The sequence below is a fragment of the Silurus aristotelis genome, assembly GCF_946808225.1.
Source record: "Silurus aristotelis genome assembly, chromosome: 29".
Lineage (NCBI taxonomy): Eukaryota > Metazoa > Chordata > Actinopteri > Siluriformes > Siluridae > Silurus > Silurus aristotelis.
Genome location: NC_139602.1, coordinates 3,647,478 through 3,670,212, shown reverse-complemented (window position 1 = coordinate 3,670,212; position 22,735 = coordinate 3,647,478). Strand labels below are relative to the sequence as shown.

The window sequence follows — 22,735 nt, the reverse complement described above, 5'->3', positions numbered from 1 at the left end:
ATATATGTAATGTATAACATAATAATATTAATAATAATAATAATAATAATAATAATAATAATAATATGTAAATATTTTTATTAGCACATATTATATCGCATTATATTATATATTAGAATAAAATCACCATTCATCAAAATAAAATCGACCCGTACATTTGATCTGCTTCAGTGTTAAACTGACTGCTACCATAGTAGAAAAAACCCCATCACGGGCTGTCTGGATTATCATGAAGTCCATATCTCAGTTTGATTATCAGACAAATCTTGTATTATGAAAGAACCGGGATCTGGAAGGCTACAAATGTCTTTTGGGTACTGCCAATTGAAAAAAAAAATCTGACAGCTCGAGTAAAACACAAGGGCTAATGAGGGTTCAGATACACCAGCAGGTCACGGGACACAACAGGCATTAAAGTGTCTGAAAAATCTGTTTCTCCATTTAAAGAGAGTTGGGAATCTTCAGGTTTGGGTTCAAGTGAAGGGAAAATGTAATTCTATAGAGCATAGAAAGATGTCCTATAGAATTCTGGCGTCTTCGTTCTTTTGCCCTTGTGGTGAACTAAACGTATTTATAATGCATATATTCCATAGACTACAAAAGTTTCTACCTTCTTCTTCCTCTTCTTCCTCTTCTTTCGGCTTCTTCCATTAGGGGGCGCCACAGCGGATCATCCGTCTCCATACCCCCCTGTCCTCTACATCTGCCTCTTTCACACCAACTACCTGCATGTCTTCCCTCACCACATTCATAAACCTCCTCCTTGGTCTTCCACTTTTCCTCCTTCCTGGTGGCTCCATCCTCAGCATTCTTCTACTGATATACCCCATGTCCCTCCTCTGCACATGTCCAAACCATCTCAATCTCACCTCCCTCACCTTGTCTCCAAAACGTCCTACATGCGCTGTCCCTCTAATAAACTCATTTCTAATCCTTCTTTTGCACATCTTTTGCAAAAAAAATAATGAAATAGTTGTAGACCATCCCAAATGACTAAATGTGTCCATGGGGGAAGTGGTAGCTCAGTTGCTGGGTTACTGTTTGGAAGGTTGGGGGGTTCAAGTCCCGGTTATTGCCAAGCTGCCACTCTTGGGCCCTTGAGCAAGGCCCTCAATCCTCTGTGCTCTAGGTGTGCTGTCCAATCTGACATCACTGTCATATAAACATCTAGGAAGGCTTGGGCAACACCTTGTAGTTGTAAGGTTGGAAACACACAAATGTATAGAATGTGTGCTGCAGCATTAGTTTCTTTTCACTGGATCTAAGAGACACAAAAAAAGCATGATGCACAAAAGACCAATAAGACATGATGTGTTACAGTTTATGTAGAAGAACCCAAGTGTCCTGCACAGAGATCATCTTTGGGATGACCTGAAACGCAGTCTGCACCCCAGACCTCCTCACACATATCCGATACTTGATAATCCTTACTTTGGAAAGGTCAGTCAAAACAATTCAAATCAGTTGTGAAGCTTTTTAATGAAACATTTGCACTTTTGTGTTTTCTTTCCTGACGAATTTGCACAAAAACACACAATTTGCTTTCATTTTAAATTCCTAGGATACTGTAATGCATAGTAAAAAATGCAGGGAAAACCCAGGGTTCATTTAAAAGGTTAATATCAACCTCTTAAATATCTCTTAAATATCAACCTCTTAAACGCAGGCAGAACAGACAGGAATCTCATACAGTGAGAATGACATTCATTCTCACTGTATGAGATTCCTGTCTGTTCTGCCTGCGTTTCTCTATAATATTGATGGTTTCTATAGCTGTGGTGTCTTTATAATGGTATTAAGAGGTGGATTGATTGACGCCACTGAACGCCTGTGTGTATGTCTACTCCTCCTAATAATTTAGATTCTGTCTGAACATTCTTGAGTATTGTATTTGTGTGTGTGTTTGTGCTCTACACTCCCAAATCACCCTCAATGTCGCATGAACACCTGAAGAAAAAGACTAAACAATCGCCATGTTCCACCCATAGAAAGTCCCTATAGCTGAGTGTAAAAAAAGCGGACAGCGCCATCTGGTGTTCTTTTTCTGAATACTACTTATTTTTAACCCTTATAGATCAACGAAAACCTTTGGATTTTGTCATTAAAATGACTTTTTCTTAATGTTATTAATAAATAATGAATATCATCATTTGTTTTTTTTGGTCCGAAATCTTATGGTGGTTTAATACACCCTAATCAAACAAACAAACAAATAAACAAACAAACAAAAAGGTTCTTGAAGGTGGAACTAATGCACAGCGCCCTCAGATTCCGCCGGACGTTAATAAATGTCCGACCCCACCTCGGGATTTAGTCATTAAAATGACTTTTTTTTTCTTAATGTTATTCATAAATAATGAATATAATCATGTATTTTTATTGGTGAGAAAATTTATGGTGTTTTTATACACCCTAGAGTAACAAATAAACAAACAAACAACAACAAAAAAAGGTTCTTGAAGGTGGAACTAATGCACAGCGCCTTTAGATTCCGCCGGACGTTAATACACGTCAGACCCCCACCTCTTAAAACGAAGCAAAACAATCCCTCGGTTTGTTTGTTTTGTCTACTCGCTTTATTTTTTTAGAGCTTATTAGAGCTTATAAGGGCTCATGAGAGTCTGTGTCGGTATGACAGTAACCAGGTTGTCTTGTTGGAGGACACTGGCCTTGTTTTCGAGAGGACACTGTATGTACACACAGGGTCAAAGTCCTGAGCCGCGTATTCGTGAGTATTTCTACTACCTGGACCATCAAGGACAGGTACATCACTCCTATGTCGTCTTATTCATGTCACAAATAAAAACTTTTACAACTCTAAAATGTCCCTGTTTCCTATCACTAGCTCTTCCTGGATGACACCAAGGTAAAGAACTTTGTCACTTGTTTTAAAGGTATGTCAGTCTTTTACCATCAGTTTATAGGTCATATAGTTTGATGACACAATAAAATATAATTTCAAAACCTATAGTGTTAAGAGTTATATAGTATAAATATATATAAAGTAGAAAGTAATCGCTGTTGAATGGATGACATGAATGAAATGATAGCTCAGTGAGGTATTATACAGCAAGGCCCTTAACCCTCTTCGCTCTAGTATTTGTGCTGTAAAAAGTCTTGAAAGCGACATCATGGCAGTTCTTGGTCATTTCAATGTTCTAGCTTAATGTTATTTGATTCCAAACTGTGATAGACTCTGGTGGTGGAGGTTTGTGAACATCCCAAGGCATTTACACCGCATTAACACATGGATAGGTGACTTCTGGGATACAAGAGACCGCTTCGAGATGGGGACATGTCCAGCGAGGTAGTGGAGTGAAGTGGACAGCATTTTGGACGCAGATACACTTTTTAATCTTGTATACAAACTCCAGGATGTTGCTAAAGAAATGTGTTTTTTGGTCAAAAGTTGAACGCTAGTTGCTCCACCCACTGTCGAAGGTTACTATGGCAACTATTGGTTAAGAGGCCTACTGGCGATTTCTTAGAACAGGGACTGGCAGTGATGAAGCTCTGTGTAAATCAGAAGGTCAAGATTCAAGCACCATTAGTGTTGGGCCCTTGAGCAAGGCCCTTAACCCTCTCTGCTCCAGGGGCGTTGTATCATGGTTGACCCCTGCGCTCTGACCCCAGCGTCCAACCACCACATATTGGAAAGAAAGTCTCTTATGCTCTTATCATTCCAGTCCACCCCATGTCGTCTTGAAACTGGTATTGTACACAAGGACATTGTCATGCTGAAACAGGTTTGGGTCTTGTGGTTTAAATAAAAGGAACATTTCATATACAATTGTGTGTACAACTTTGTGGGCACAGTTTTGAGAAGACTCACATATGGCTGGAAAAGTCGTGCGTCCCAATACTTTTGTCAGTATAGAGTTTGGAAACCTTGTCTCACAGCCTGATAGGCACATTTCATTTTCCTATTTTTAAGGTAATAAAAAAAGGATGTAATTTCAATGCTCTTAAGTAAAATTCCATTTGTAACATAAACTGAAGTAATGAAATGCTTTAGAAGTTTTCTTTGTAATTTTTAATTTATCTGTTAACTTTAATTTAGCACGTGGTATCAGTGATTCGCCTTTAGAGGCCGCTCTCATACTGTATAATGACAGGGGACCTTCTCAGCCTCTCCAGTGCAGACGCAACCCGGAAAAACTATCGGTATGGATTGATTAATTGGCAAAACCGCTGAATCGGTCGACCTCTGATTTTCCCCCTACAGTTTTACTCTTTATTTAGATACGTAGGATCGACATCAGGGAGTTGAAACCTGTTCACACTCGACATCTGCGCTGGTACATGCGAGTCACCGAAAAGCTCAAATTTTTCTGTTTTCTCTTCCTTCCTCCAGATCAACAATTTCTGGTTTTCTTCTTCAAGCATTTGAAAGCGAACCACAGTAACCGCTACCAGCAGCTCTTCCCCTTCGTCTCCTTGTGCGGACGTGAGAGGAATTTCCTTCGCTGCGACGATCAGCCAGTCGTATTTACTCATTTGTTGCCCGAGACGGGTCAAGGAGCACGTCTGTCCTATTGTGGAGGCGGGACGAAACTGAACGTTGCGTTCCAACCTAGCGCTTTGTTCATGAACCCAGACAGTGGCAGAGTGTACCATCCCGCTCCCGAGCAACTGAGGGGGATCGGGTTGGTACGCTCGGCACTGGCCATCGAGTTCAGCCCGCACTTTCACTACTCTGCAGGTCAAGACACTTCTGCTCAGCCTACCCATTTCCAGTGGGCGGGGCAGCGGCACACACTGACCAATGAGCTTTTCAGGCACTTCGCAGTAAAATAATAGGCCTTGTTAGGACTCTAATACTTACCTTAAACACCATAAGCTTAAGGATCCATTCTTGTTACCATGTATATTATGACTATGTAGATATTATTGTGCATATTTAATCATAATTGGTTTTGTTTTATAGGTTTCTCAGTGACGTTGTTTATTTAATGTACGTTTCTCAGGCTATTTTTGCATTAAAAAACTCATTACCACCATTCATTTTGCAGCCATGCAGCTTGAGAATGTACTTAACCACTTACCTACCACCTCCCCATGCTCTCTCAAAACATCTGAACAATCCTCCCACAACATCTCCCCTTTATCACCTTCTTTCCCACCAATCCCCGGTGACTGGAAGGTCATTACATCTCACCCCTTTCATAAAGACCTCCTGAAGTCTTGGGGTCCAAACCTTCCAAACACACCCCCACATACACAACTTGTCCCAGAAAGAACCCCCCCCCCTCCCCTCCAGAGGTAACTTAATCAGGCAGCACAAAGATAAACCTAATTGGCACTCAGTGAGTGATGGCTGAAAATACGTAGGTATCAGGTGTTTGAAATATGTATGGTGATCATCTAGTGTCAAATTTCTTGTCCGTTGATGGAAGATCGGCATGTCCCCAAGGTCTCTAGCCTCCACTGTAGCTCGATGATTTGTTTGGATTCTTTTTTTCAGCGCCTCCCCAGAGGAGACTGGGTGTGAAATGTCTCGAATTGCTGTATCTTACACAGTGTATGAAGTTCTAATAAAGCTGCCCTCTTCTGTTTGCGTACATTTTAATACATCACTACGTCCTGAATGACGGCATGCATTTCCCAACCCTCCAAAGCGATTCAAGAAGCTTTTATTGTCATTTCTACCATATATATCTGTGAAATTACCTGCCCAGTCACCACACCTAAATCCTATTGAACTGCTCTGAGATGAAGTGGATCAGAAAGAAACCTCCAACTAACTAACGAGGCCTTTGGTAAGATGTTATTCATAGTTGTAATGGTGTATATAAAGCATGAGGAGAAAGTCTGTAGTTGGTTTTTTAGCATTGTGTGTAGAGGAAAAATAGAATAGTTGAAACAACCCCAGGCAGCCGAATCCCCCTGATGGCCTGTGGATATAAAAACGTTCTCAGCAGGCCGTCAGGCTTGTGAACAAAACCTATTCACTGCTTCTCCCCAGCGCTGTAGGCACAGCTGTAAGCACCCTGTAGTTAAGGTTAGTGCTTTATGTGCTCCTCATTTGTCCATGCAATCCTTTGTCCTGACATTCACTGCTGGTTGAACTGTTTTCCAGACACTAGTACAAGATTATAGTGCAGTACATACTTGGTGTATGTGTACAATATGTGGCTTTAAATCCTGAAGATTGAAGACAGTATTGGGTAAGAGCATCACATCTGTGTGGTGGTTCTCTTATCTTTATATAGATTTTTTTTTTTTTTGAGAATTCCCGAGCCATCCAGAGACGTACCACCACGTCATCAATATTTCACACATTGAACTTTGAAGATAAATAACATTCCACATATGATGTTTCTTCTTTATTGAACATTTTAATGCTCTGGCATGAAGGAGTTGGGGTTGAATGTATAAAGATCTTAGATGTTAAGCTAATTTATGAGAACTCTCAGGGGTTCCAAATCTCCAACTGACAGTATAAGACCGTAGAAAGGACATTACTCATAATCACACACTATGATGTTTCTCCCTCTTCAGTGTTTTGTGTTTTGTAGGATTTATACCTGCACTCTTGGTGTCACCCAGATGAGGACGGGTTCCTCTTAAGGTTTCTCCTTATATTATTTGTCACAGTCGCTCATCTACATTTAAATCCAAATCTTGTTCTTACATTCTCTAAAGCTGCTTTGAGACAATGTCTATTGTGAAACGTGCTAGAGAAATTAAGTTTAATTTATATAGATTGCTTAAATAATGGACTGTATTATAGTGTAATTATATATTCTCAATATCCACCATCACACAATACATCAGTTCTGTTGGTGTCTCTGACCTTCTACATCCTAAATCTCTGCACTGATGTCAGCTCTTGTGTCAGCTAGGAGATCAAATTAGGAAATCATGTCAGGAGATCAGATTAGGAAATCATGTCCGGAGATCAGATTAGGAGATCAGATTAGGAAATCAAGTCTGGAGATCAGATTAGGAGATTAGGTCCGGAGATCAGGGCAGGAGATCAAATTAGGAGATCAGGTCAGGAGATCAGATTAGGAAATCAGGTCAGGAGATCATATTAGGAAATCAAGTCTGGAGATCAGATTAGGAGATTAGGTCTGGAGATCAAATTAGGAAATTAGGTCTGGAGATCAGATTAGGAAATCAGGTCTGCAGATCAGATTAGAAGATTATGTATTAAATGCTTCTAGAAGGAGGTTACGGTGTTATTAATACTCAAAAACATGTGAAAACTGTATTGGGACGTGATTGTTCCAACAATATGTGGTTCTTTTTCACATTTTAAAGAACACAATTCTGTCTCCGGATGCAGGAGCATGACATTTTTTCCTTCACTTGAAATTAGAGACACAAATTTGTGCCAGCATCATGAACCAGCTGCATGAAGATATGGTTTACATGGATTGGATCTTCTGGAGTGGCCTTTGTGAGGGAAAAATTGGGAATATTGTGTAATGTTGTTAGGAATGTTGGGATTGGCTGTGATATGTTTACTTCTCAGGAGATACTCTTCCTGACCTGTGTTTAACATACATTATGAGGAAAGCATATACAGCAATTATAGATCACTTTGGTTGTCATTTTTATGGTATCTACTCCTGGTAACCTTCTGACCTGTAAACACCAGTAGAAGAACATATGGTGGACATTTATAACAAGCAAGATCTCAGATTGATGAAGATGGACAGGTACATATATGGTTGAAGAAAGTGGGATGTTATATGGTGATTGGTTAATCCTTCAATGATGTACAATGAAAAATTTTAACACATGATCGTGTCCAATAAAGTCCTGGTGTGATGAAATTTCAGGTCATACAGAGCGACCCCAAAAATTCCAATTTCAATAAAGCTGATTGCATTTGACAAGGACTGACTTAGTTTCATTTTAAAAGGTGGATTTCCATGACGCCTGCAATAGAGCTCCGAACCCTATTGGACACCTTTGGGATGAATTGGAACGACCTCCTCACCTCACCTACATCAGTATCTGAGGGGCAAATGGGAACAAAATGGGTTTGATAAAACTGGAATCTTGACACACATACTGTGCTTTTACGATTTTATTAAAATGACAAAATACCGTTGGGGAGGCGGTGCAGTGGGGCTGTGTTTTATACCCAGTGATTTCTATTTCCTGCAGGATCAAAGAAACTCCAGGATACGGTATAAAAAGGAAATGAGTGCTAATGGGGGTAAAAGCGGGATCACGTTTCTAAGCTGTCTAGACTGTGGCCGTTTCATATTTCTTTTTTGGTCGCAGCTTCTGCATGTTTCAGTCCTTTCTCCTTGGCCTGTTTAAACTCCTGTTTGACTTTGTCGAGCAGTCCAGGGATGAAGATTACATCAAGTGCAGTCATGGCTAAAGCTTTAGCAGTACGCAAAGTGTAAAACTGAGCTTCATCTGCACCTGCAGAACAGAAGTCGAGTTAATGAAGAGCCGTAAATCACACTGAATATCCTCAGATTTTCTACTTTAACCAGACGTGTGTATTGCATGCATTTTTAATGATATTGCACAGGAAAATAAAATATTTGTTTGATGTCATTTACTAGGTGTGCTTTAAATAAAATATGGATGTGTGACAGGACAAAACTGAAATCTACAGCTAATATTTGGTTCCAGCCACATGTGGTTCTTCCCCAAAATTTTACCCCAAACTTGAAGGCACACAATTGTATAAGATGTCTTGGGATGTGTTCCATCACTGAATTAGGAGACCCAAACCTATTCCAGCATGGCAATACCCCTGTGCACAAAGTCAGCTCCATGAAGATATGCTTTACATGCATTGGAGTGGAAGATCTCCTGTTATAAAACTCTGACCTCAACCTCATTGAACACCTTTGGGATGAATTGTACATCGGTACCTGACTTGGTAGCTGAATGGCCACAAATCTCCACAAATTCTTGTAAAACATCTTCATAAAGCATATTATATCAGCAAATGGGGACTATAGGTGGTTTAAAACCCACAATCTCAGTCATGTGTCCACAAACTAGAAGAGTGGAGGTTTTTAATAACAACAAATAATAGTCGAATACTATTTTGCACCATGTTTTCTGAATCTGATCTATAGGGTTTGTTTTTGAAGAATACAGCCCGATTTAGAGTAGATATACTTGTGTTTTCAACGTTGGGGTGAAAATGAGTTACATGGGAATGGAATCGATGAGCTACTTTTCAAACCAGTAGAAAGACCAAAAATTTGAGTGTTTAGTGTGGAACACCCAATCGAACACTTTGACGGTTCCTCAGACTCACCAGAGGCAGCTGTGTATTCTGCAGTGTGATTTAGCGCCTCAGAACCAATGTAGAAATAAGGATGAATCCCTGGAACCGCGTGAGTCACGTTGCCGAAATCTGAAGAACCTGATATGGACGGGATGGAAATCAGAAAATCAGGTTTAGAAGTAACTTGCACATTTCCTAACCATTAAATACAACCCAGAGCTTGGAAATTTGCTAGTAGGGATCGAGTGGTATAAATGGAATCAGGAATGAGAAGCTAATATCCATTAGAGTCCAAAAGTAGGGTTTGGATTTGCATGGATGGTTTCCTGATAAACGAATACCCTTTCACCTGGACATTCTTGCAGTTATGTAATTATATGGCAACAGTAAATGTTTACTTCAGGTCCCATTAATGTCAGCCAAGAACAGTAATCTGAGGCTATCATGAGCACAAACTCACAGAAATTCTGTCTTTCCAGACTTACCCATTTTGGGTGAATCTGTGCCCATGAGAGCCTCAGATTCCTATTCTGCCAGGTTCTCTAAATGGTAATGGTATAAGTAGATACTGGGGTATACCACACCATGTTAGTTAGTACAGTTGTCACACCATTCCATTTCTTAGGTTACACGCTAGCTTATTGAGTTACCAGAAGAATCCTGAACAGTAATGAACTTCATGCCAAGAGCTGTCCCATTCTCCTCATACAGGCCTTCCAAAGTGTGGTTCCTCAAAATTTCATAGAACTGGTTCCTTACAAAGAGAAGCTCAACCTGTAAGGAGCAAAAATTGGTTTAGTTTCTTTGATCATGACTTTTACATTTACAATAAGAAATGAATAATTAATGACATGCTGACATTTCCACCATTCTGAGTTTCGAAGAGGTTTCCGAACAGAGGAATCCTTTAGGAAAGAGGAATTTGTGCTTTCCACTTAATAGGTAAATAAGCAGAAACCTGGTAAAACAACCCATAGATGAGACAAAAGTTTGTAGATACTTGACCTAAGAATGGTATGTACTCTGTTTTAAAAAAATCCTGTTCCGCCTTCAGTCCATACTATATCTCCACTCTTCTGGAAAGATGTTCCATGAGATTTTGTGGCGATTTGTGCTCGTTCAGCTACACGGGTAGTTGTAAAGTCATGTATTGATGTAGGCAAGGTGATGAGGCCTGGGGTGTCATCAGGTTTCCCTTTTATCTATTCAATTCCAAAGATGTTCAATAGGGTTGAGCTCCATAGCAGGAGATATTCCACATTTTACAACACATGTAAAGCATGTCTTCATGGGTGTCCTAGTTAAAGTGAAGGAAAAATTTCATGCTACCGCATCCAAAGATATCCTACGTACACAAATCTACCTCGATGTCCGGGGAAGGTACACATATGATTGGAAAAGTCTGGTGTCCCAATACCTTGGTTTGTATATTGTATCTTCGGAAACGTGTGTAAGCCCAAGCCAAAATTTCCTTAGTGCACTAACCTTGCATCCTGTAGCCAGGGCAGCTGCTTGAAAGCAGGCTTCGGCTTTGGCCTTGATGTTGGGCAGGTCTCTGTGTGAAGGGGTGCGTAAGTAAAACTCCAGCTCGGTGTAGTCGGGGATGATGTTGGGTTTCACACCTCCGTTCCTTATTATACCTGAGTACGAGTCATACACAGCTTAGTATTCTATATATAATGTCCTCTATCTGGTTATAAGGCTAAAGATACACAAATACGCACCATGTACCCTCCAGTCAGGTCTGAGTTGCTGGCGGAGAACAGACATGTTACTGTAGGCCAGGACGGCCGCATCCAGAGCATTTACACCTTCCCAGGGGTACGCTGACGCATGAGACGCACGTCCGTGGTACTTCACTACAAGGCTGCAGGACAACATGCAACAAATTATAGATTGATTTTAGATTATATATATAAAACGATACAGTGCTGTCCAAGCACAAAGTCGCAATCAAATCTGGAGTGTATTCTCCGTCAGCACATTTGATGATCTATAGCCTGACCATAGGCAGTTTCAGGACCTATGGAAGATTAGGTCCTATCGTCAGGCAGCCGTTAGTCAGGGTCAGATCAGACTTGGAGTTTAAACCAGTGAAATCACTTGCCAACAGCACCGTTTTAGGCATAGGCAAACTTGCCGGTGGTCTACGGCGCCATTGAGCGCCTGCTGCCCCGCTGCCGCCCTCGCTCATTAAAATTATTTACCTGTTTTTCTGCTGAAGTTTAATTTACTGTATATGTTTTTATTCAGGCAATTTTGCAATGATTATTAAATATGTTTAACCTTTTTATGGAAGGTTGCGTATGATTTGTATGGTGTCGGGGGGGTGGAGCATTGTGGTGTAACGAGGGCAGCGCCATTGCAGGTGGAGTGACAATAGGAATGTTGCCTGGGGTGCCAAATGGCTAGAAACGGCCCTGCTTTCCAACAATCACGTTATGTAACATATCAAATATGGTCATTCCCCACCAATTTGAAACAGAAAGTAAAGAACCAGAACTGCAGACTGTTAATTGATTTTTGCTTAGATGTGGAAACTTTAGTACGACCCCGACCTCAATCTGCATCTGGGTTTCCTTTCTATCTTTTTATCTAAGTTACCAGTTCAGCAAACCGGTCACTCACTGAAAGGGTGGTCATTGCACTGGCATTGCTTGGTAGAAAAATGTGCTTTTCTGATACAATGGTCAGAGAAGGAGATAAGTGTGTGACTGAAATGGCCTCTGCTGATAAGACTTGATAAGATGGAACATGAAATGGATTGTTAAATATGGCATGAATCGTTTTATAACATAAAAACTAGATTTAGAAACAGTTCTTGGTGGAATCATGGTGGATTTTTAACGTGTAATACTCAGTTACTCATGTTCTGCCACGTCTGGGATGTAGGTCGCATCCTCCTGCGATGGATGAGCCATAAAAACGACATCCATATCCTCAAAGGCGTCTTCTCGCAGCAAGTCCGCCTTCCCACCTCCATCTTCTTCTGCTGGAGTCCCCAGAACGGTTATCTAATCATGCAGAGAATTCATTAGACATTGCATAAACAAGACAATAAACTATATGGACGAAAGATTGTGAACACCTCACCGTAAGAGAATGTACATGTGTGCTTTTGGAAAGATGTTCCTCTAGGTTTTTTTTGGAGATTTGTGCTCATTTAGGTACAAGGGAGTTAGTAAGGTTAAGTACTGATGTAGGTGAGGTGAGGGGGCCTGGGGTGCAGTTAAAATTAATCTCAAAGGGGTTGATGTCAGAACTCTATAGGAGGAGATCTTCCATTGTAACCCCTGTAAAGCATATCTACATGGAGCTGACTTTGTGTAAAGGGGCAATGTCATGCTGGAACAGGTTTTGGTCTCTTAGTTCAACTGAAGGGAAAATTTTTTGCTACAGCATCCAAACCCATACCCATGCTGCGATTCTCACTAAAATATAATTTTGAAATCGAATATCTATTTCATAATAATAATAATAATAATAATAATAATATATTTTATATATATATATATATATATATATATATATATATATATATATATATATATATATATATATATAAAATGTCAAATTTGGATTTAACAACAAGATTTTCTTAAAATGTAATATGTGAATGTATTTTCTTGGATTGAAATATATGGAGGGCAAAATACATTTTTAAATGATTTTAAAATATATATATATTTTAAATATATACAAAAAAATGGGCAAAAAAGTATTTATAGAAAATATATTTTTTTGTCCATTTTTTGTATATTTGGAAATAAATTTAAAAATATATTGGATTTTTTTCTTTTTTCTTTTGGGAAGATACAATTGTGTGAACCACATATGGCTGGAAATGTCAGGTGTCCCAATACTTTTGTCCATATAAGTGTACACTAGTGACATATTAAAGGGAACTAAACTGTTCATTGTTCAGCTCAATGTGTCCCTTTACAGAAAAAAAAAAAATACATAACTGCAAATCAATACTGATTACATTTACATGCTTTTATCCAAAGTGTCTTACGATAATCTCATTTATACAAATGAGCATTTGAGGGTCATGGCCCTTGCTCTAGAAAGCAGCAGTGGCAGGATTTGAACTCATGACTTTCCGTTCAGAAGTCCAACGTCGTAACCATTGAGCTACGCCTTCCTCAAATACCATTCTCCTGATTTTTCTCTCCGTGCTATCCTATTCGGGATAACCCTCATGTTCTACCATCAAATCTGTCTGTCTATACACCGTTCTAGAGACTAGATATATTGTTTTTCCTTTCATTTGTAGAATTAGATCTCTAGTGAATTAATGCTAATTGCATTAATGCTAGTCAACATTTGTAGTATGAAACGTCATGCAATAAATATGACATTTTCAAACTGTTATAGTTTTTCCCAGTTGCTTTGGAGCTTTTCCGAAATCAAAAATGAAATTTTCAAAACGACTTGTTCAACCTTCTCATCTTATAGTCACTCATGACACGCACATCATAAAAGCAATTTCCTGTTGCTTTGAACAAATTGCGAATGCTTACACATACAACAAAAAATATACATTTTCAAATATGTTTTGAAGTTTATTTTAAAATATGGCCATAAAATCTACTTGCTAAAATCTATTTCAAAATATTTATATTAATATATTTTCTATAAATACAATTGTTTTCTTATTATATACCTCCTTTAAAAATATTTATAAATTATATATTTTTTATGGATACTTTGATCTCCATCCTTAATCTACTGTAAGGTTGAAAATGTATATATTTATTTAATATATATGTTTATATTTAAATTTTATATACAGTACAGACCAAAAGTTTGGACACACCTTCTCATTCAAAGAGTTTTCTTTATTTTCATGACTATGAAAATTGTAGAGTCACACTGAAGGCATCAAGGGCTATTTGACCAAGAAGGAGAGTGATAGGGTGCTGCGCCAGATGACCTGGCCTCCACAGTCACCGGACCTGAACCCAATCGAGATGGTTTAGGGGTGAGCTGGACCGCAGAGTGAAGGCAAAAGGGCCAACAAGTGCCAAGCATCTCTCGGGGAACTCCTTCAAGACTGTTGGAAGACCATTTCAGGTGACTACCTCTTGAAGCTCATCAAGAGAATGCCAAGAGTGTGCAAAGCAGTAATCAAAGCAAAAGGTGGCTACTTTGAAGAACCTAGAATATGACATTTTTCAGTTGTTTCACACTTTTTTGTTATGTATATAATTCCATATATAATTCCACGTGTTCATTCGTAGTTTTGATGCCTTCAGTGTGAATCTACAATTTTCATAGTCATGAAAATAAAGAAAACTCTTTGAATGAGAAGGTGTGTCCAAACTTTTGGTCTGTACTGTATATATATATATATATATATATATATATATATATATATATATATATATATATATATATATATATGTTTATTTATTTTTTGGATTAATTGAAATATATTTTCGATTTCAAAAATATATTTTATTGAGCATATATAAAAATTTTTTTCATATATTCTTTTTTTACCATATGGGTAGGTACATTCATTTAATTGACAGTGTACAAATTGTCTGCTGTTTCCTACATTATCGATTGTCGTGTTGATCAAAATTTATTGTATTAGTTTCACCTGAACGGGTTTTAACCCCCAAAACATCTCGGCATCAGTTCATTGCGTGTCATTGAATTTGTGCTAAAATTCATAGACGCCATACAGAAGAAATTCAGCCTTGTACATTCTCGCTCATTGGAATCCAAACCGTAGTTTATATCAGGAAATCCTGAAACTGTGCGCCGTCATACTGACAACACGGCTAAACATTATGTTATGTACATCTTGTTTGCGAACTATGATAAAAGGACTTATTTTCATGGCAAGAAATGCTCTGAAGCAACTGAGATAGCTAAATGATTGGAGGAGTGAAATGAATTTCATTATCAGCTACAGTGAATAGATTTTTGCTAATCTTTGTAATGTTATTCAAAGTATATGTGTGAAAATATTAAGTATAAACGGTCACGCTTAATTGGCACACCTTAATTAGGACAGGCCACGCCTTCTCGCTCTCCAGCGCCGCCTTCAGGCCCACTGCTGCTGCAGCTCCGCTCTCCGCTCTCAGGTTGTGGCCGCACGCGTGACCTATAGCGGGCAGAGCATCGTACTCGCACAGAAACCCCACATTCACCACAGACTCACCATCGGCTCCACCTGCAGGTCCCCACGTGGCCCGAAAAGCTGTTTCCAGCTTATACCGTGCCTCCACGGTCCATCCTTTCTCCTGTGTAAAAAACTGGACCAGAGTATCGTGGGCTTGTCTTTCCGCATACGCCAGCTCCGGGTGGCGCCATATTGCGTCTCCCAGTCGATGGAATTTCTCCTTCGAGTCGTCGACGCAAACACAAACCCGCTGCTTAAGAGCTTGGAGTTTTTCAGCCATTCTCTATCAGCACACCAAGAAATATGAGAGTCTTAGACTTCAGTTTATGGCTCAATAAACCCTTAAAGGTTCTTTAACTAAGATGAAGGAGGCGCTAAGATAAAGGAGGTCATTGCTTGGACAATCATTGCACTCCTACACACTTGTAATCTGTAACGTGAGCTGTTTTTCTGCTATGAGCTGCAGTCAGAGAACTCCTGCTTAGCTTTATTACTCTCCAGTATCACAAAAAAGCAGCGTAACAGTCAGACCATTAACTACAGGCAGGCGACGAGTGCACAGGAGGTGAACTGAAATCTTATGCAACAGCGTGCCATGACCTTTGCATTGCTGGGGATAATATAACACTGCCAGGCCTGTCGTTGGGCGCAGCTGCAAATCTGTGTGCAAGGATAACAGTGCATGTGTGTAATGCGTAAGTTAGAACAGCTGCTCTGGAAATAAATACGGCATAAACGCACAGACGTTCTGGTGAAATTGCTGTGATTTAGACATAGAAATGTTAGAAACGACGGCTGAAAAAGTGTGAGGTCTTCTTGTTTTTCCAATCTTGGGAATCAGTTGGATATTGGAACTAGTGAATGGTATCTCTGAATAAATAATGAAAAGAATATGATATGAGAAATTCCTATATACTTACATCGTATCAGTGGTTTAAAGTATTTGAGTACATGTACTTTATTAGTGTACTTAAGTCATTTTTTCGGCTACTTTTTAGTTTTACTGAGTATCGATTTTCAACTACTCGTTACACCTCTGCAACTGTGCACCTACAACATCTGTAGCAGTTCGGAATCAATATTTGTCGAATAACATGACAAAAACATTCAAATGTAAATAAAACACAACCTACTCACCAGAGATACAGACTCATAATGTGCAGCGCTCCTCAGAGGCTGTAATCCAGTGGTAGCGCTCGTATTCACTGGTCTGGAAGTGGAGAACGAACCCTTTCCTGGGCTGAGACACGCTAGCTAGCTTCAGGGTTGGCCAACCTTCTCACGATATCTAGCTTTTCTGGAAAATGTATTTTTAAGTATGTCCGAGACCAAATCAATTTCTCTTCCTCCGTAGGCATAAAAAAGTCTAATTCAGATGTATTAATGTGTGCAGAGCTACACACACAGTTTTGCCAGTCGAATTTGGCTGTAACCGTTTCCCTCTGACCAATCAATCAGAGGACGGAAAAATGATGACCCTATTCTGGGCCAGCGAGCTGCACTGTGAGGAGAATCTGAAATCTGATTGGTTAAAGAAAGACTCATTGTTCATAGAGACTAAGGTAAAAAAAAGGCCAGCAGTACTGATTGTGAAGGCTCTGGGCAGATTAGATTGACATGGCAGCACATAGAGGCTGAAATCTGATTGGACAAAAAAATCTAACGTCCACATACACGTACAGGAAGCAGTGCAGCTGAGAGAAACGCTACGAAATGAAGAGAATAAACTGTTTGGAATAAATTAAGATGGCTTTGCTGGCCCTGACGGCCCACCACAACCATGTGAAAAAAATGTCTCAGGAGTTTGTTCTTGCCACAGTCGCTGATTAGGGATAAACGTATAAATTCTTTTATACAACGTTATAACCTCTATATTTCTGCGAAACTGCTTTGAAACAATGTCTATTGTTAAAATCGCGGATTGCACCGACAGAGGGCGCTGCTCCTCTTCTTTCGAACAAATCGAGAAATAACAGTATGGGGCAATAGGATTTGTATTGTAATAAACTATATATAACTATAATAAGTATGATACAGTACCGAAATTAGCTACAGATTCCAATGTGTTACATTCCTGTTATAAATACTAATTACTATAAACCACATATAGCATTAAAAATTCAGGTGTCCCCATACAGTGTATATTAAAAACGGTGGTTTTGTTAATGGACTTCTGTTTTGTAGTTTCTTAGTGAACATGATCTATTTTGGACGCTGTAATTGAGTTGAAGAGCTCGAATGAGAGAACCATACATCGTTCGTCTTGGATTAAAGAGCCAGTACACAGTCAAAGATCACTTTGTGTTTAGTGCAAGTGGGCGAAGTTCATCTAAGCTTTTAATGGCACTGGTATAAAAAGAGACGCCAGAGACATGGACATGTTGGTGTACAGATCTTTGAAAAGTATCTTCTGAATACATAATATTTGTCTTTAGTGTCGGAGAGCACCTGCTGAAAACAGACAGACTATATATAAATCTGCCTCCCAGTTTGTAGACTCTCACGAACCTTTTCCCAACCCCTCTGCCATAAAGTCCAAAGTCTATTGGAACCGAGAAGCTCAAATTTGACTTGAAAATCAAGATCCATGAAGACGTGGAATGGAGGAACTCAAGCATCCCACTACATACAGAGTCCTGACCTCAACCCCACTGAACACTGGTATGGACTGAAACATCAACTGCACCCCACCACAGAAATCTGGTGGATTTCTAACAAGAGTGGTGGGAACTAATTCTAGACTGGAACATCCAAATACTTTCGTAAACAAATTTATAGGCAATAAACTTACACTTTCGCCTTTCTGCAGTTTTGGGGATGCGCTGACCCGGTCGTCTAGACATCACGATTCGAGCTCGAAACACAAACTTTAAGCCTAGATGTTCACAGATGATCGATCAAGAACGTGGAACAGTAAACGGTCAAAAACACAAGTTGCCAGGGAGAATAAAAAAGGGTTCTCTTCCATAATGATGTTGTAGAAGAACCATTTTTGATGAACCTTTCAGCAAATATTCTTAAAAAGGACCACTTTTAGAACCTAAGGATCCACACAAGTCCTTCACAGCATCAAACACCTGGAGGAATAGTGAAAGATTGATGGACAAACCGTGAACCAGGACGAGGAGGAGTGCGTGCAAAAAAGAAAACAAAAACACCACAATGTAAAGGGGGTGGCCAAATTCTTTATTTTAATACTTTTTTTTTTTTAATTTAAAAACGTTCATAACGTTTCTTGGACCAATTTCAGAACCGAGGGCATAAGTTACTTGCTTTTCTGTAATTAAAAATAAAAAAGGGAATTTTTTTTGTTTTAAAAATCAAATCAACGTTGCAACAAAATGTTTCTTTTGCGAAAATAAAAACGTCTTGGGTTTAGTGAAAGGTTAGTGAAGATATGGGGAATGGGGGTGATGGTAGAGGCCTGGCTTTTCTCCACAGAAATGTAAACACATCCCTAATACAAAACCTTCTTTCACAGTAAACATCATTTCCTGTTAAAAAAAAAAAAACAACACACATTATCGAAGTGATACACTGTTAGGACAAGATGGTTCACTTCCGCAAGCGCCGGTTTTTCGATTTGTCCTTTAGTAGGCGCTGTTTCTCAGCACGATTCTACATTCCTAACCTTTTTTTAAAAAACTTGTCCTTTCTAGGAACGCCTCCGCCGATCCGTCCTCGCGTCACAAAAAAAGGGACCCGCTTCGCTTTTTCTCCCGTTCTTGTGCAAAACTAAGCAATTTTTTTTTCACGTGTAATGTGCATTCCGGGATGTGCCTCGGTCAGTGCGTTCGCTCCGAGCATACCATCATAGGCTTCAGTAACAAAACTAGATTTTTCTCTTAAAATAACGTCCAAAAAATATACACGTATGTTACACGTTTTACATTATTTACACGTTTTATTTTTCTAAAAAAAAAAAAAAAAAAGGAAATGAGTCTCTCTTCCTAACGCAAGACGTTTTTATCGCGCCTTGAAACGCGTTTTTGTCGTCGTTCTCCTGGAGCCGAATTCATGATGTTCTTTTGCTGAAACTGTATTTTCGAGCCGCTTCACGGTTTGGACTGTACTTTCAGGATGGTCTTCAGATGCACCGACATCTGCTCGCGGCTGCTGTCGGAATGCCGAGGTCCGTTCTCGCCCACCCAGTGACTCGGGGGCTTGGGCAACACGCTCGGCGAAGGCGGCTCGCTGAACTTGGCTCCCGCGTAGGCCTTCTCCGCGTCTTTGAGGGTCTCCTCGGCGGTCTGCGTGTTCCTCTGCGTTTCCGCCGAGCTCAGAGACCTCTTCCTGTCCCTGCTTTCGTATTTGGCGTGTCGGCTCGAGCGGGTGTTGACGTTGGGGGCGTGCGTCCTGTGTTTGTCCGACGCTCTTTCTGTCTTCCCGGCTTTGGATTTCAGCACCTGAGGACAGAACAGGGGCGTGTTTAGTAAATAAAAACACGTGTATATATATTTATCATCCAGTGGAACGGAGCAGACACACGAACGAATGGCATCCGGCTGGCAGGCATTGAGCAACACCCCTGGCTGCACGTAGGCCTTTTTACGTGCACCCTCCCTCCCCCGCCACACCAGGACGTGGAGTTAAACACCGACAACAAGAGATAAACCGTGACCCAGATTAGACACGTAATCAGATTTCTGGGCCAAATCAAAGAATCTATACGGTATGAAAAAACATTAACACATGAAAAAAAAATTTATTTCGCCGTGCATTATTGTGCATGTGGTGGGTTTTTTTGGTTCTTTTTCCAAATAAATTTTTGACCAATGGATGGATTTTTCATCAGTTCTTTACATCACATTGTATCTTATAATTATTGTGGACCATTTCTGCACCATAAAACCTTTGTTTTGAGAAGATACCAGAGGGGGGCAATAACATGGTGGGATAGAAAGGGGGGTCAAACACAAACAATGGGTCTGATATCAGGTTTCACATGGGGTTAAGAGCATTTGTTGGTGCATATGGTGTCCTAGCTGATATTTAGAAAAGAAAAGTGTGTTACTGACCTCCTTGGATGGTGTGTTGGTCTGGAGCTCGGTGCTCTTGTTGGGGGAGGTGTTTTTCAGGTCGTTGATGATGGTGCTGGTGGAAAGGTGGTGGTGGTGGTTGTTGTTGTTGATGTCGGTTAAACGTGTCGTGTTGCTCCTGAGAACCGAAACCTGTTTCTGGTTGGAGGTGATTCTGCTTTGGACGCGGACTCGATGTTGATGATGATGATGTCCATGTCCTCCTCCTCCTCCTTTCTTCAGAAGAGCTCGCCTGGTAAGGGATTTGTTCAGGTTGGAGCAGGACACCACCCGGGTGGGTTCGTTGTTCTCGACGTTGTCCAAACACGAATCGACAGCCAACATGATGATTCCCAAACCGCTCGATGATGAGCACAATAGAGGAGGATGCATTAGATATGGAGGATCCAAAATGGCTTCCTTCACCATGAAGATCTAAACAACAGCACCGATCAGATAGAATTGCTCGCGTGAAGAAAGAAAGATTATGGGCTCGTTTTCTTTTTTGTTTTCTTTTTGTTGTTAATAGAATTAAAAGATCTTGTGGGCGGAGGGAAAAACTTTCCCGAGAGTCCACCGAACAGGTCGGAACCTGGAGTCGAAATGGCGCCGTTGCTGCGCGTCACTTTGTGTTTGTAGCACCAGCAACTTTAGGCCACGCCCATTGACACGCCCTCTTTTTCTTTGTGGAACAAAGGAAACCTAATATAGTTGTTTCAGCGCTGAAAAACAAGCAATAAAAGCACTTTTTGAACATTGTTTTATTTTATTTTTTACATTTTCTGCTTTCAAGTACATATAAATATCAGGTGCGTCGAAATAATGCGTTTTGCATCAAAACATATATTTTTTGAAGTAATTTATTTTCAGTGTGCGGTTGAGAAAGTACTTGTAGACAATATGGGCGTTATTTAAATGTATTTGAGGTGTTTTTTTTATATATATAAATATATATATATATATATATATATATATATATATATATATATATAAATAAATAAAATAAAAAACTATATTTGTGTTTGTGTATGTTCAGTAAGGCGGACCGCCCTTATCAGGAACTACGTCATTAGAGCGTAAAAGAGCGTGGCTGTTCCAAATATGGGCATAGCATCCGGTGCATTACGTAATGGAAACGAGAAGGAAATGGTGGTGTTTTAACATGTAGAAAAACCCCAGTGACTTTCCTGAATGTTGAGTTCCGCAAACAGTGGTGCGGATTCACACCCAATCATGATTAAAAGTATGTGAATAACTAATTTTGTGAAAAAAAATCCCATTCCAGATGTATTCAACATTTACTGTTAAAAAGGTCTATCTCATATATCATCCCGTATGTTCAACTCAATCCCATCTTCAGATATTTCTACAAGATTATGTCAAGTCAAGAAGCTTTTATTGTCATTTCAACCATATATAGCTGACGCAGTACACAGTGAAATGAAACAACGTTCCTCCAGAACCCTGATGCTACATTAAACAACAATTACAGAAACAGAAAACTCAGGGCCATGGACTAGTAAGTGTCCTCGCCACATAAAGTGCATGTGTGCAACCTGGTGCAAAGAGTGCAAAGACAACACAAGACAGTTCAAGACAACGCAGGACAGTGCAAGACAACACACAAAACACAAAATAGCTCCACCAGTAAACCTGTTGTGACAAGACAAAGGGAACAAAATTGAACAGTAGCCGAAATGTAAACAAAAATGTTGTGCAAAGGTAGCCTGGATGTGGGATTTCGTGGTCATTTAAGAGCAACAAGAGCATTTCAATAATCTGATGCCAAAATATTTAGGCCTGATCGTCAATCCCATTCCAGATGTATTCCATCTCAGCTGTTACAATCCATCCCATCTCCAAAGAAGGATTTCTACTAGATTATGAAATCTTGATGTGGGATTTGTGGTCATCCAAAAGCCACAAGAACATTTTAATCAGGCACTGATGTCAGGAAAAAAAAAACCCACGACACATCACCTACCAGAAATTGTACAAAATGGAACACGGTGTATAATATGGCGATTTTATCTCTCGATTTGTTGTTACTCGTTCAGTATGAACATAAAGTTGATATCCTGGCAGGAAATAAAGAAAGGCATACACCAAGCTCATGCTCGAAAAAACTATGACAAGAACGGGGAACTCTTTGGCGGGCGTCAACCAAAAACTGTCCAAAAATCTGTCCTTGCTTGGGACCATGGCAACTGTTCACCACAGACCAGCCATTAAGGAGTCGGTGCTGTCGGATCCCCAATTACAGCAAATCAAAACATGAGATAACATTAAATGTATTGCCTTAAGCTCTGAGTTTTCTTTCGACCATCACTCATGACTGCCTTGATCTTGGTCAGAATTTTGTACTTT

General features: G+C 39.8%; 4 protein-coding genes across 4 annotated transcripts in view; 2 read left to right on the top strand and 2 right to left on the bottom strand.

Moving 5' to 3' along the window:
- The window catches only part of tbc1d7 (TBC1 domain family, member 7), a 207,511-nt gene that overhangs the window by 136,497 nt on the left and 48,279 nt on the right, over window positions 1-22,735 (top strand). The window lies entirely within an intron of this gene.
- cUnh8orf82 (chromosome Un C8orf82 homolog) lies at window positions 2,483-5,569 on the top strand. Its single transcript, XM_083535181.1, has 3 exons — window positions 2,483-2,763; window positions 2,846-2,894; window positions 4,355-5,569. Exons 1-3 carry the CDS (start codon window positions 2,614-2,616, stop codon window positions 4,795-4,797), a joined length of 642 nt encoding a protein of 213 aa, XP_083391307.1. The 5' UTR covers window positions 2,483-2,613; the 3' UTR covers window positions 4,798-5,569.
- LOC310722566 (peptidase M20 domain-containing protein 2-like) lies at window positions 8,027-16,028 on the bottom strand. The gene is made up of 7 exons (XM_083535141.1): window positions 15,229-16,028; window positions 12,080-12,228; window positions 10,939-11,081; window positions 10,700-10,854; window positions 9,865-9,988; window positions 9,245-9,352; window positions 8,027-8,388 (listed from the first exon to the last, which is right to left on the bottom strand). The coding sequence occupies exons 1-7, from the start codon at window positions 15,628-15,630 to the stop codon at window positions 8,219-8,221; spliced, it is 1,251 nt and encodes a 416-aa protein (XP_083391267.1). The 5' UTR covers window positions 15,631-16,028; the 3' UTR covers window positions 8,027-8,218.
- pnrc1 (proline-rich nuclear receptor coactivator 1) lies at window positions 18,516-21,011 on the bottom strand. Its single transcript, XM_083534881.1, has 2 exons — window positions 20,369-21,011; window positions 18,516-19,756 (listed from the first exon to the last, which is right to left on the bottom strand). Exons 1-2 carry the CDS (start codon window positions 20,795-20,797, stop codon window positions 19,406-19,408), a joined length of 780 nt encoding a protein of 259 aa, XP_083391007.1. The 5' UTR covers window positions 20,798-21,011; the 3' UTR covers window positions 18,516-19,405.

Bases quoted from the DNA above. Each gene is read 5' to 3' on its own strand.
- cUnh8orf82 (XM_083535181.1), top strand. From the start codon at position 2,614: ATGAGAGTCTGTGTCGGTATGACAGTAACCAGGTTGTCTTGTTGGAGG. The intron at 2,764-2,845 runs GTACATCACTCC...TCCTATCACTAG, and splicing joins ACCTGGACCATCAAGGACAG to CTCTTCCTGGATGACACCAA. The intron at 2,895-4,354 runs GTATGTCAGTCT...TCCTTCCTCCAG, and splicing joins CTTTGTCACTTGTTTTAAAG to ATCAACAATTTCTGGTTTTC.
- LOC310722566 (XM_083535141.1), bottom strand. From the start codon at position 15,630: ATGGCTGAAAAACTCCAAGCTCTTAAGCAGCGGGTTTGTGTTTGCGTC. The intron at 11,082-12,079 runs GTAACTGAGTAT...GTTGTCCTGCAG, and splicing joins CCAGACGTGGCAGAACATGA to CCTTGTAGTGAAGTACCACG. The intron at 9,353-9,864 runs GTAACTCAATAA...CGTCCATATCAG, and splicing joins TACTGTTCAGGATTCTTCTG to GTTCTTCAGATTTCGGCAAC.
- pnrc1 (XM_083534881.1), bottom strand. From the start codon at position 20,797: ATGGTGAAGGAAGCCATTTTGGATCCTCCATATCTAATGCATCCTCCT. The intron at 19,757-20,368 runs GTCAGTAACACA...TTCTGTCCTCAG, and splicing joins CCAACACACCATCCAAGGAG to GTGCTGAAATCCAAAGCCGG.